Raw genomic sequence first — 14,393 nt, forward strand, 5'->3', positions numbered from 1 at the left:
AACAAAACCTTACTCGTTGACTAATATATTGAAGCTTGTGGAGATGATGTTCACATTCAGTGTATCTACAGCAGAAGCTGAACGTGTGTTTTCTGCCATGAATATCATTAAGAACCCACTAAGAACACGGTTAAATCAAGATGTTCTCCAAGACCTAATGCTTCTTAAGGTAGAAGGACCCAACTTTGAGGATTATGACCCCAGCAGAGCTATTGATCTCTGGCTTACAAAAGGAGGCACAAAGCATGTGTGCGGACATAAAAGGCCACATCTATCATAACTGTTGAAGTATTGCTAATATTAGAGCATCCTGCCATGCATAATCGTTTATTGTTGTATTTCTATTCAATTTCTATATGTTTGGATAAAAGGGATAATATCGCTTGTCAAGTTTTCCTTTAGCATTATTATTGCACAGCTTTACTGATTTTAATAAAGCAAAAATATATTAATATTTCTCGGTCAGCCGGAGCCCTTATGTTTGATGTGGGGCGGGAGTAGGTGGGACAAGTGGATTTTACAGGACATGTAGATCTCAGTGGCATTTTGTCCCTTGGACAACTAGATTATTTGGAAAATTCCACACCCCTGTGTGGGGTTCTCTGTGGTAAAGAAAGGGGGGTTCTCTGTGGTGAAGAAAGGCAATGTTGTGCAGAAAGACTCTTGAGGTGGACAGTCCTCTGCATTAAGATCAACTACACATTGGCAAGAAGGAAAAAAAACAGTCCCTGGAATTCCAATAAGGCTAGGGTGCCACTACTGTGTCAACTGCGAAGCACCACTGCCTTGACAATTAGGTCTGAGGAGTCGGGCATTTCGACCATCAGGTCCTGCAAGTTTTCGGGTTAGAACCCACTCCACAGACTCTCCATCTTCAGGAGGCCCTGATTTGGTATTTATTCTAAATCTGTGGTTAGAAGTATTCATCATAGGAACAAGTTACTCACCTTCAGTAATACTGTTTCTGGTGGATTGCCCCCAGCCCTCCCACCTGCTGTTCTGTGGAGTGGTCTCTTTTTACCATCTAAAACAGTTCCAAATTAGAAGTCTGCACACTGGTACCGACAACTGTAATGTGCTCCGAATCTGATGGCATACTGGCGTCAATGTGCACAGGTGGCGCTTATATGAAGCTCAGTTCTATCACTTCCAGGGCTGAAAGAACCTAGGTGGAGTTGCACAGTGCCACCTACCGGTGGGCGGGAGTACTGCTATGAAAAGGTTTATACACTCTGGCACTTGGGGAATATTCTAAAGGTGAGGAATTAATTAACAAACCCCTGATCAGGTACCAAAACTGTAAGACTTTAGAGAAGACTGTGAAAGTGTTGAGAAATGCAGATGAGGTTGATAATGTCCCTGGCCTGATACATATACTGGAACACAAACACAAAAATAAAGGACCCCAACCAAGATAAAATTGGAGGCTTTAAGGGCACAATGTGTGTCCAAATCTGGCAATGCAGTGAAATTGGTGCCTGGCGCGATAGAAGACTAAAGAGAAAGTAGCAGTACAGGAGGCAGAAAAGTTTAGGTTCAGCATCAGAACCCCAGTCCTAACAAAAGTTGGAGTACAAAGCTTTAATCTTTTGAGATGCAAATTCCTTACCAGAGCAAGGCCTCTAACAAGGTGTGAGGTGCATCTTAGAAGTGCGTTTTTAAAGGAGTGAAAAATGCAACAACTATGTTTTGATCAATAGGTAATGGAGGCATTAATACAGTCCGCAGCATGTGGCAATTACTATTCACTGTAGGTTACACCACCCACACCTCAGGGTGCTTCTCTACCATTCCTGGGTGGTCCTATTAAACAACATACAAGAGATGTTCCATTATTCTAAGACCCACCAACTGGACCAGACCCTGTTAACCAAACAGAAGGATATGGAAACACTCCTGCCCATTCATCGGTGGATGGTAAGAATGTAAAGTGAATGCATATTGCAACCATATCGCTCTGCTCTATGCCACACCCAAGCAAACCAACATGTTTACCATGAGACCCTTGGAGCACCACACCTAACCACAGAACCATGAACAAAGGTAGTAGCAGCCTCTTACCCAACTGCACAGAAGTACTTCAGGATCTGGTAAGAGTTATAAGGAGCAATGTAAATACTGAAAAAGCAATGCAGTACAGTACAATAGCCCTGGCTATATTTTTACAATGTGGGTTCATTCTTTTATTGAAGTGTACTTTTCCCACTACTCAAACATTCAAAGCATAGTGCAGCTCACTGACCCCAAAAAAAAAAAAAAGAATAATGATTTGTGTTCAATGGTTGCGTAGTAAATGAGTGTTACCTGTCCATGTATGTCACCACAAACTGTGACTGGTGTAGAAACAGGCTGCACATTAGATTCTTCCAACAGGAGGTCACAAACGTAATCGCACAATCGCTAGAGGGAAAACAAATTGAAGTGGTTACTGGAAATCTAAGTTTCTAAAACAAGTTTCTAAAACATAAAATAGAGAAACATGAAATAGACAGGAATGATATCCTTAATGTACAGCAGAAGTAGCCACACTAAATGGATTTCTTGGCCGTTTCTTGAAAGGTTTTATTCTTGTGACAACCTCTTGTTCTACTTAAAGCATGTCTTTATCATAAAGCTCTGCTGATTATATTTACGGGAAACAATGTGCAGAGGAATGTTTCCCAAGGTCACAGAACCATTTTCCGCCCAAGTTTGGATTCACTAGCTAAAGAAAACATGACTCCCTTGATTAGTAGTTTCAAGTTCAGTTTTACCCATAAATAAAAAAAGATTTAGCCCCCCGTACCTCCACAACACCGCTTATAAGTAGAATTAGCGTTTTGGGCAAAATATTCCAGCTATTGTGCACAATAACTGTTGCCTAATGAACAGATATCAGCCAGCAGTCTAAATAATAAGGTGTGCACTAACACATCAACCCTCCAATATTCAGACAAGCCTCTCTATTAGAAAAACAGATATACAGAACGTTACTAAGGCTTCTACCTGCAATGCCCAGTGCAGCATTACATGCAGCCATTTAAAAAAAGAAAAAGAAAAATCGTTTACAATGGGTGTACCTCGGATATTCATATATAACAAGACTAATTACATGTATATGCCAGATCCATTTTTTTTTAAATAGTTTTTTATAATCATAATATTACGTAGATGAGGCATCCTCTTTGTCTTGGCCGACAACAATAAAATCATACTGTGAAAAAAATAAAAATTACTTAAGACTGGAAACACCACCCTGGGACTAGATTTTATCAATTTAAAATAAGCAGGGAATGGTGCTCCTGTACCTAGACCATACACGATTAAAAAGCTGAACCCTGCCACTTCAGGAACTAAGAAAGCAGCATTAATTAATGCAGAGTAGGCACATCAGTGAATCGTTTAAGCAATTTGTTTTTATGTGGATCATTGGTCAACTGTTAAGACTTTTTGGAGTGAAAACTCTGGTTTTAGCTCAGTTTCTTGCATTCATTGAACATCTCTGGAGGCTGGATGTTTTTTTAATTTTTTTACATTCACACCAATAGGAGTATTTGTTTCTTTGATTCAATGAAGGCATTTCTTTGCTCACATCTGCCCCAAATCATTATGTGTAGAAAATGTGCCCTTACGGCTGGGTCACCTAGAGGTTCTGCTTTTTGGTGGACCTTATATTTTTCATAGCTGTGAAACTCTGTGCTCTCCCTTTCCACATGGTGAAGTTGGCATACCACTTGTTGGCATATTTATCTTACCAGTAAATCCATATTATATGGTACAAAGGGTAAAAGGGTACCCGTGGCCTATTGGACTGCAGCACCCAGTGTGCCATCCACTACAGTGACAGTGCAAATAGGATTGCAGGCCGATCATTTGTAGCCTGGCTGCTGCAGTTTTAAATTGCAGATTCAACCTGTTAAAATAACCCCTTCTGGCAAGTCAACACCTTCCTTATAAATGTTTGTAAGTTACCCATATGGAGGCCTTAACGCCCATTAGGGAATGTGAATGGTAATTAGAAGTAGGAATTTAATGCTAAACATGTACAGTGAAAAAGCCCCAAAAGCTATTTTTACAGGATGATCCATAGGAACGTATTGGGCTACATCACAATTAATGCCAGAAAAATAATTTCGGATCCCCTTATTGGATTTTTGCCCTTTTATTTTATTTTTTTAATTCACTTAGGGATTTTTATTGTGTGGCATTTTTTCTTATTTGCTGTGTTTGATACTGCATTAAAAAAAAATTAACTTATACCTATCTGTTCTATGCCTTGGCTACCAGTCGGTTGAGCTCGGATTTATTTAACAACTTCTGAGTGTTGCGATTGTAACTTGAGGTGGTTAGTCAGCCACTCTAAATAATGATCACATTTCTTACACTATGCCTTTTTAAAAGTGTCCGTCCAGTGGTTGGGTAATGTCCACAAAGGATGAATACCAGATCTGTGTGGTCTGCCTTCTTGATTCCTACACCACTAATGTAGGCAACTTCTTTCTAGAGATCTCTTGCAGGTGACTAAGAAGCAGATAGGTTTAGCTTAGAAACAAACAGGAAGTGACCCCGTTATTAAAGGGATGAATGAGGCCCTTTTCTTCCTCCTGTCTTGAAAGCACCATGTCGCCCCTAGCCCTCATCTCAAAGAGTCAGACAAACCCTAAATCATTCCTCCGATTATTAGAATTGTGTAGAAAGCACACAGCACCTCTTCACTGGGCATTATGCAAGGCACTCCAGAAGCAATGCAACTACCATACACATACATACCTCTGCTGTCCTGTACACATCTATCAGGCTACTTCCCAGCAAATGAGAAGAAAGACACAAAATAAATTCTACCAGAATATCAAGAAAAGGCAAGCTCTCCTGGAGTAAAAACATGAGACCCAGAGAGGATCAACCAACAGAGGATCCTCTTAGAATTATATGCATTTTTTTCTTTAATGTTCTTCTCTAGCCCTGCTATGCTGAAAGAAATTAGAATATTAACTTGCGTTAAGTGAGTCAGAAGGGTTCTGTAGGGCTACAGCGACATGGAGAACAACACATTACTGTAGAAGCCCAAACTATGAAATGCAGAAAAGTGGGCAACTAAGATGGTTTAGGGAATTACAGCTGGGTAAGGGAGACATTGTGAGATAGACAGATGACAATGAAAAGTCTGAGGTGATGTGTTTTCAGAATTTTTATTCAGCACAGCAGGTTTAGATCAAACAGTTCTAGAACCTGTTCAGAGCACCAGAGATGGATTGATTCACTTCAGTTGGCACCTGACAACTCACTGTCCACCGGAGACTGTGAACACTTTGGTTAGAGAAGAAGCTCTAATGTGAAGGGATTGATCTTCCTATGAGAATAAAGAACAACGATGGCTAACCTTGACATGGAATGGTAAAAATAACAGGGAGGTAGGATCAATGGTAATCATGATCGTTACCGGGCAGAGAACGTGGCAAAAACATATACGTTGTGATCAAGGGGGAATGAAGAACTGGTGTATGAAATTAATTAACTTAATTTAGCCAAGGAAAATTGTTAAGTCACTGGTCGAATTTCAAAAGAGATGCAAGGACGGAAACGTCTTTGATGACAAAGGTCTTTGAGAAGAGTGGTGTCTTGCCTGCAGACGTATTTCTGGGGGCACCGGAGTATATCAGTGAAGGGCTGAAAGTCCTGAGATATGGGTTATATACATTGTCCACGTCAAACTTAGGCCTCGACAGACACCACTTGCTATTGGTGAGCTATCTGAAAAATTGTTTCTAATCTTGACCAACTAATTGCAATGCAAGGGCAGACCAGAGACAGATCTGTTAGAACTTGAATATAGAAGTTTAATCTTTGTTCAAGCATGGTACACAACCTGTGAGAATCGACCCTGCTGAACATCATACAGAGGACAAGCAGTACTAGTACAATTGGTTCACCCCATCTAGAATGAAGTGCACCTTCAGGGATGTCATCTCCATGCAGAGATCAGGTAATAAACCAAAGTGATACTTGGTTAGTTGAGACACTGTTCAATGACTTTTCCTAAACCAGGCAAAGCCTGAAATTAGCTAAAATGTTGATGTTCACCTTCATATTTTCAAGAATGGAGCAACCTAAACGGAAGTTTGTTGGTTTGAGAGGTTTTACTAGTTTGGCGTGGACAGAAATGTCCCACGTGGCCGGAGATTTGGGAAGGAGTTGTTTAAGATGGGAAGTTTAGTGAGTTTTCTTCCCTCTGATGGTATTTATTTTACTGTGACCTACTCATTACATTTAGTGGTTGAAGAGGATCATGCAAACATGCCGAAAAACATGGCTTTGCATGGGTGTATTTGAAAAGGGTGCCCTCAAGACTGAGAAAGTGGAGACTTGCTCCTGAATGGCTTTTGTTGTCAGAAGAGAATGCATTAGAGAGGAAAGTCCTGTATTGGATGCATTTGATTGACAAAGACCACCCAGGTATTAGAGCCTCCTGAAGGTCATCTTAACGAGTAGCAAACCACAAGTGTGAAGGAAGTTACTCTGGTTACATCACTTCAAAGATGTGATAACACCACAGGCAAAAACACAGATTCCCAGAAGTGCTACATTTCGGTTAAGTCTCTAGGCTGCATCGCAATAAGGATTTTGCCAGTGGATGAAGAAGTAGCCTTTCATAAGGTTAACTTAACATTTAGGGGACTTTGTTTGAAATCTTAACTCTATAAATGACAACCCGCCAATAAGTGAGACACCTCAGACCTTATCTTCTCAAATCAATACATCACTCACATCTCTGTGCAGCCACTTAAGAAGAAATCAGAAAAAATACATAATAGCTGAATCGGATCCAAAACTCCTGAAAGACAATCCTACTCTGGACTCCATAGTCCTCTCCACTGCAAATATGTACAGTGCCTAGTCCAGCAACATCAGACACATGCCTTCCCTGGGCAGGAAAACCTGCCAGACATCTTTCACTATATTAAAAGCGGCTAGCTCTTCAGCTGTATTGTGGTACTATAATCATGCACTTTGAGATGCTCTCAAAAACTGCAACCTCCACCAAAGCAAGAGGGACTTTGAACAGACTATAAAGGAAGACATGATCACTTTGGGTGTTTTCAGTGCAGTCAGGATATTGTCCCCAGTTATTTATTGGTATAGTATATTGTAACAGGTGCTTTGTGAGCTAAGATGGTAAAGTAGGATTATTGTTCACTTAGAAGTTCGCAGACGTAAGAAGATGGAAGTATGGTGATTACGACAAGTAAGTGTTAAAGTTAGCTAGGTTAAAGTTAGATCAGAATTCCCATAGGAAGAGTGTTTTTGTTTAGCTAATAACTTTGGTGCAGTTTGACAAATCTTCACAAAACTTTCCCCAAAAAGTACTCATCCACCTGAACTCCTTTCTGGAACGTTTTGTGCCGATGTGTGAAGTGGGGGCCTAGAAAAACAAGCACTTGCAATGCAATAGGTCTCGCATTAGGAAAGTTTGAGCTATTGGTATTGTAAATGGCAATTTTTTTATTTATGTGTTGGTTTTGAAAATAATGAAATTAATATCTTTGTCATTTACAATGCCAATAGTTTTAACTTTCGCAAATGTGACACCTATAGCATTTGTAATGTAATGTGTTGTATTTACGTGACTTAGATGTATTGATATTACAAATAATGGCTTTAATTTTTTTTAATAATTAATACTTAAATAAAAGTTATTGTAATTTATAATGGCAATAGCTTAAACTTTTGTAAATAACTTTTGTGAAGATTATGTTCAGTGTATTTTATTGTGATGAAAAACCATGAACAGAAGTGAAATATTAACATCTTTTTGTGACATTTGTAAAAAAGCGTGAAACAATGAGAGAACATATTTGAACCAGTTGTTGTTCAATGGTTGCACATATTGATGCTGTGGTGGCACGGAGTGATGTAGTTGTGGCGACGAGTGATGCTGTGGTAGTGCATAGTGATGTTGTGGTGCCCCTGATTGATGCTGTGGTGGTGCTGAGTGATGCTGTGGTGGTGCGATAGATAAATAGAGTGAATGCGATAGATAGATAGATAGATAGATAGAGGGAGGGCGACAGATGGATAGAGGGAGGGCGATAGATGGACAGATGGATAGAGTGAGGGCGATAGATAGACAGATGGATAGAGTGAGGGCGATAGATAGACAGATGGATAGAGTGAGGGCGATAGATAGACAGATGGATAGAGTGAGGGCGATAGATGGATAGATAGATAGATAGATAGATAGATAGATAGATATGGCCTCCTGAGGAGAGCTCTGGCACTTTTTTTTTTACAAATAAGCACTGGCAGCAGCGCTTGGAAGGATATAGATGGGGAAATCTGCTCTTCACATAATGTTCTCTTTACACAATTTCACATTATTTTCTGTTTTAACACAATAAATGCAGAAAGAGCGTTATGGAGGAATAAAGGAAAATACAGGAGAGAAAACAATCTACTGATGGTTAAATCTACTTAAGCTACGCTGCCAAATGTTCACTGTATTATCTTTCCAGGCAAAGGGAAGCACGGTTTCTATGAAAGCAGCGTGCAGGGGTTGTGCCATTATTGTTGTCAAAATAATCATTGAGCAGGACTAGCTCCGAGAAACGCAGTCAACCCGACCAGCTTGTTTTCTTGGTGAAATGGCGACCACAACTACAGAAATATATTTCGTATTGTAACGCTCTTTTAATGGGGATACATTAAAAGTAATTCCCACTGTGGCAAACCTCCTGCAGTCTCCCTACTCCGAACTACGCCCACACGGGACAAAAATGGAAAATGTATATCACATGGGCGCAAAGATACACAGCGGCAGTGTTTTGTCAAAGCGCACGGCCTGCCTCTTAGGAGGTGTACGGTGCTGTGATGTCTCTCGGGAATCAAGTTTCAAACACCATCCTAACAGTAATTAGAGCTAAGCAGGAATTACATATGATTTGTTCAGACTTACCGCCTGTCTGCCGTCTCCTAGCACCCAGCAGCATCACGCAGCAGTATATTGAAAGGAAGGAGCTATCTGCTTCTAAATTTAATACCACGTTAAAATGTGCGAATGCCGAAAACAAACGCGGGTCGTGATCTTGTAAGCTAAGGTAAGCATTTTTGCTCTATTGCTTGTTAGCAAATCGGGTTTGTCGTACAGCCTACACAACAGATGCGTTTTTAGAACAAAGCTGACGGAGCAGTCAGTGCATGACCAGAATAGAAGTAAACTTGCATACAATTCCGTGATTTCTGATCTCGCTCTGTGCGGGGATATTTAAAAGGAGAGGCGCGTTCACTGGTGCAGTGTGCGCCTCTGGGTATGCAGACACATACTCTCTCGCGCTCTCTCACACACCCAGACACACACACTCTCACATCACATACACACAAACACACACTGACTGTGCCGGGGCAGGGCACAGGACATGCCGCTTTCGCCTTGAGACTCCATAGTGTCAGAGTGCATGTAACCCGGGAGGCACTCACATCACAGGAGTGCATGTGCGCCTCGAGCTGGGACTGCTTTTAAATAAAAGGAGAGGCGCGTGCACTGGTGCAGTGTGCGCCTCTGGGTATGCACACAGACACATACTCTCTCGCGGGTGGTAAAACGTACTCTTCTGCAGTGCTGTCAGCCTATTCGTGCTGGAAGCTTCCCTGCTTAATTTGTGGAGGTGTGTGTATGAGTATATGCATGCACGTGTGCGCACGTGTGTGTGCCTGCGTGAGTGTGTGTTCATGCTTGGGTGTTTGTGTGTGGGTGTGTGTGCGTGCATGTTTGCATTTGTATGTGTGTGTGTGCGCGTGAGTATGTGTGTAAGGGGGGTGGTGCTGTTTTAAGTGTGGGGGGCACCTCGGCTGCTCCTTTCTTGTTTCTGCCAGGGGAAGGGGCCTCAGTGGTTTCTTGGCTCTGGGGAGGAGGGGGGGGGGGGGGGGTTGTTGATATGTGTGTTGTGGTGGGGGGGGGCGGGAGGGGTCATGTGAGTCCTGCTGCTACAGGTAGTCTGTTCTGCATGGGGAAGCAGCAGGTTCGAGGCTGGGGTGTGCACTGGACGAAGGAGCCTTTCGGGGATGCAGGTGCCCGTTCTTCAGCTGGGGGCCTGGGTGAGGACGGAGAGCAGTGTGGCGAGGCTCTCATTGCCAGGGGCTGCAGGAAGAGGGCGCTTCCAGGGGTGTGGGGCCTCTTGAAGTGAAACAGGTGTTGCTTCTGCGAGAGATACGATTGTATGTAAAGGGGGCTTGAATTCACGTCAGAGGGGCGGCTTAATACTCGATGCAGAAAATGTGCTTCATGCGGGACTCGCCAAGCCGAGGCGATTGCTTTTGGGTGGAGGGTGAGGAGAGACAGGGGTGGAGGGTGAGGAGAGACCAAGGTGGAGGGTGAGGAGAGACCAAGGTGGAGGGTGAGGAGAGACCAAGGTGGAGGGTGAGTTCAGACAGAGGTGGAAGGGAGTCAGAAGTAGAGGTGAGGAGAGACAGAGGTGAGGGGGGAGACAGGGGGAGAGGTATCACTTTCACCTCCTCTCCTAGTGTAAGCTAACGCCCCCTCTCCACCGGTCCTGCCGGGGCCGAGAGCAGATCCTGAACTGAGTTCCGAGCAGGGGAGGTAGTGTGTGTGAGTTAAGGAGGTGCCCCGCCCCTTAGACTGTCCTAGGGCAGCAGCTGAGGAGAATGGAGGCGCGAGGACTGAGGAGGTGGATGCAGAGATGTAAATAGACTTCTGTCCTGGCTGTACTCGCCACCAAAAACAATAAGTAAGGGACAGGGAACGGGGAGGCCAGGAGGCAAACTCCACCCACTCCCGCAGGGCACTACTGTACTCCATCATCTCCCAGTACAGCAGGAAGACACGGTGTCCGAGCAATGCCCTCTCTGTGTGTCTGCCCTTACCTCTGTACTAGTTCCTCCCCAGCCCAGTCCAGAGGAGACAAAACACATTTCTAAGAATTCTCCCTGCATGCCCTATTAATGAAGACAAACTGGTCTGGGTCATGCAGCGCTGCAGGGTACAACTGTGCAAACCCAACCTCCATTTCTCAACCACGCCCAACTACCTGAGTTACAACACTAGCCCAAATGTAAGTTACAAAACAGATCTGGAGTCCAAAAGCAACCAGGGGCATTGAGGGATTTGTAGTTTTCCCCTTTCCTTTATTTTGAAAGCTTCGTGAACAGATTTTAGAACGAAGAATAAACTGGCAGGTACTGTTAAGGTTGTTAGGATAACTTCACTACCACACGGCCCATGCATTGAATACCTCCACAAGACAGGGCACCCTAGTTTCTGCTGTTTACCACCCCTTGCATGTCAGAGATAGACACTGGTCAGCGTGTTATTTATTTATTTTGCGGTTTTACTTAGCACGTCCTCGAACCGGTGGCCAAAGCAAACAGGCAACGAAAGGTGCTGGATGAACAAGTGATGAGCTCGAGGCATCCTGCACTTCTGTGAGATATGAGGGCAATACACAAATCCTGGGGAAGGTGAGCACATGAGTGACATGTTGCAGGCGGGGCATTTGCATGCGGCGCACGCTGACAAGCACATAAGCTCTGGCACGCAGACGCGCACACGCACTTCTGAAAATATCAGACCGTATGTGCAGTGGCGGAGGATCTTCACGGCGGCGGCGATGACGAGGAAGCCATGGGGAGCGTGTGCAGTGGCTGAGGATCTTCACGGTCGGCTGCGATGACGAGGAAGCCATGGGGAGCGTGTGCAGTGGCTGAGGATCTTCCTGGCGGCGGCGAAACTGAAAGCGCCATGGGAGCGCACGAGACACCATCGCCGTGAGCGTGCACATCGGCTGCTACGAGCAGACTGGCTCCCGTGCGACCAAATCCACGCGTGGCCAGCTCTCGTCTCTCCCTCTCCCATTGACAATGCTGGGCGCGTGGCCAGCTCTTGTCTCCACTCCTTTGTCGGCTGAGCAGACGACTATAGGTTCTCTGCGAGAACGCGCTTCTAGCCGAGACCTAAAAAGGCCTAAACAGATCTACACCAACATTGGCAATAAGAGAGCACCCTCCGAATGGCCGAGGGAGATTTTTCTCCTATCTGCCATTTCGGTACCCTGGGAACAGTCCTGCGGTACAGAGCAGACCAATTAGCTTGCGTAACTGATTTTGCGGCTGCCATTAGAGGACTCAGTAACTCTGTCCTGAATTTTATTTTTGTTTAACTAGGGCAGAAAGAAAAATGGTAGGGACACCCTGAACCTTTTGGGGGGTGTGGGTGACTCAGAGGGACCACCGCAGTGGCCAAAATATGAGATTTACCTTTTTGCCAAAAGGTACAGCAGGACCCAGCACAGCACCTCCTATGAGGTACCACAGTACTCCTGCAAGAGCGCCGCTCAAGCTGTAACCCCACAACACTACCCCCACAGTGCCACAATACCATGCAAGTTTCCGAAGGTGAATTGTGCACTGTACCAAGGAGGTGAAGCTTGAGAGCCGAGTACCGCAGTACGTGGATTTTTTGTTTTTAAATAACATTAATATTGGTTGGGTGTCAAAAATGGGTTGGATGCAATGCCTAGCATGAGTCAAGGCCCTCGGAGGGATGGGAGATGAGGAGTTGCCGGAATGAGATTTAAAAAATCCAAGAAATTCACTGAATAAAACACAAAGGTTAAAGTGACATTATACTTAGGTGCTGAAGTAAGATAAAAACGAATGTTTAAAAACAAAAAATTTACATTGAAATTCACCAGTTATAGTTTACTGACCAACTAGATTGTGCGCCCCATCAATGCAGTGCTTATTACTTAACATACTAAATCACAGTAACATGTTATATGGCATTATTAATGCATCAATGGTGACGTCTCAAATGACATAATTGATGACATTACTGATAGCTATTACATACAGCACAGAATGTGGTCTCATAACATGGAAATATCTTAAGTCTTGTAGTTTAGTGTAGTTGTGCATGTTGAAAGCTATACGGGGAACTATTTACAAGTCACTAAAGATAAAGTTTGGGGTTACTTCATGTGAAACAAGGTAAAGACTGGGCATACCGGATGTGGTTTGCGGAGGTATGTTTGAAACTAGGTAAAGACTTAAAGCCAGAGTCTATTTCCCCCCCCCCCCCCCCAAAAAAAGAAAATCGGCGAGGAAGGCCAAAGCATCTGTTGACAAATTATCAACCAGTGGGTATATAGTTTTGATTCAGTTTTAAATAATAAAAAAATTATATATATATATTTTTTTAATTATATATCGCAATGTGATCTCAAATGTTGATGCACGCAGCACAGCAGCGGGTGCAGACAGAAGAGCCGGATCCAAGCCCTGGATACATATATAAAACATTTACTAATATAAAAAATATCATTTTATAAATATATTCTATGTTGCAAGGAGGCTGTGGATGTTTATTTACAGAATTTCGCTGAAGATTTTGAGGCATTGCAGGCTGGTGAATAATGTGGACTATAGGTGCGTTCACTTAGAGGTGGTTAATCTTACACTGGTATTGTAATCATGGCTCTAAGGTTGTAAGCCAGAGTGCTCATCCAAGAAATGTGTGCAGTGTATTTTACTCAACTAAGAAAGATTTTTCACAGGACCGGACAAGAAAGTGCTTTTTCAGTGGCTAATGTATACCTGCAAACCTATGGACTTAAAACTGCAGATCATGTGATGCATTTAAGAGGGTGTGAAATCCATTTTGGTTTTGTCTTGTCCTGTGATACTTAATGATGACAAGGCCTGCAAAATGTGCGAGGAGGTCTGATGACCATAGATAAATGAACGTACCCTGCTGAAAAACTTTTAATGCAAGGCTTGCTCAAGTACACCTCATGTGACTCGCATTGCCTCACTCACCAAGCTACAGCATCTCATATTGATGACCACATATAGCTATGGTCAAGTGCCTTCATTTTATTGGACAGGTATTGTACAAATACTGTCTGCTGATGCACTGGATGGTCCCAACAGTCGAGCATGTGGACATGAAACCTGCCGCCATCTTGTATAACACTTCTATCACAAGATGCTATTCCAATGTGATTAGTTGTACGTTTAATGCTTCTGTAACTTTGTCTCCTTTGGTCAACAACTCATCATGTATGATGAAGAAATCATCTACTCTGTAATATGATTGGATCTGTATCAAGGCTTTTGTGTATAAAACACCTAGAGAAAGTACTGCATACTGGACATGCTGCTGCCTAGCTCACGTTCCCATGAATCACGTATAAAGCTGCTTATGAAAAATGTGGTAGGCTTTCTGAAATTATCATACACTTTGCAAAATCAGTTATATTTCCACTTATGACACTGATCCAAGAGTTTGCTTCGGAGTTTCCCTTAATAAGTACCTGGGTGTCTGGTTGACCCGTGACCTGGACAGACCTTGAAAAATCATAAATATTTTACTAGGCATGCAGGTCTAGTGACTTAAATAATATTTT

At 43.1% G+C, this 14,393-nt stretch overlaps 1 protein-coding gene across 1 annotated transcript in view; it reads right to left on the bottom strand.

Annotated features, from left to right (window-relative positions):
- PPP6C (protein phosphatase 6 catalytic subunit) overlaps positions 1–14,393 on the bottom strand; it is a 128,599-nt gene that overhangs the window by 67,222 nt on the left and 46,984 nt on the right. Inside the window, exon 2 of the mRNA XM_086924675.1 lies at positions 2,305–2,400. Within this exon, the coding sequence (XP_086780801.1) occupies positions 2,305–2,400 (96 nt within the window). The remainder of the gene's footprint in view (positions 1–2,304; positions 2,401–14,393) is intronic.

The sequence above is a fragment of the Lissotriton vulgaris genome, chromosome 5 (genome assembly GCF_964263255.1).
Source record: "Lissotriton vulgaris chromosome 5, aLisVul1.2, whole genome shotgun sequence".
Lineage (NCBI taxonomy): Eukaryota > Metazoa > Chordata > Amphibia > Caudata > Salamandridae > Lissotriton > Lissotriton vulgaris.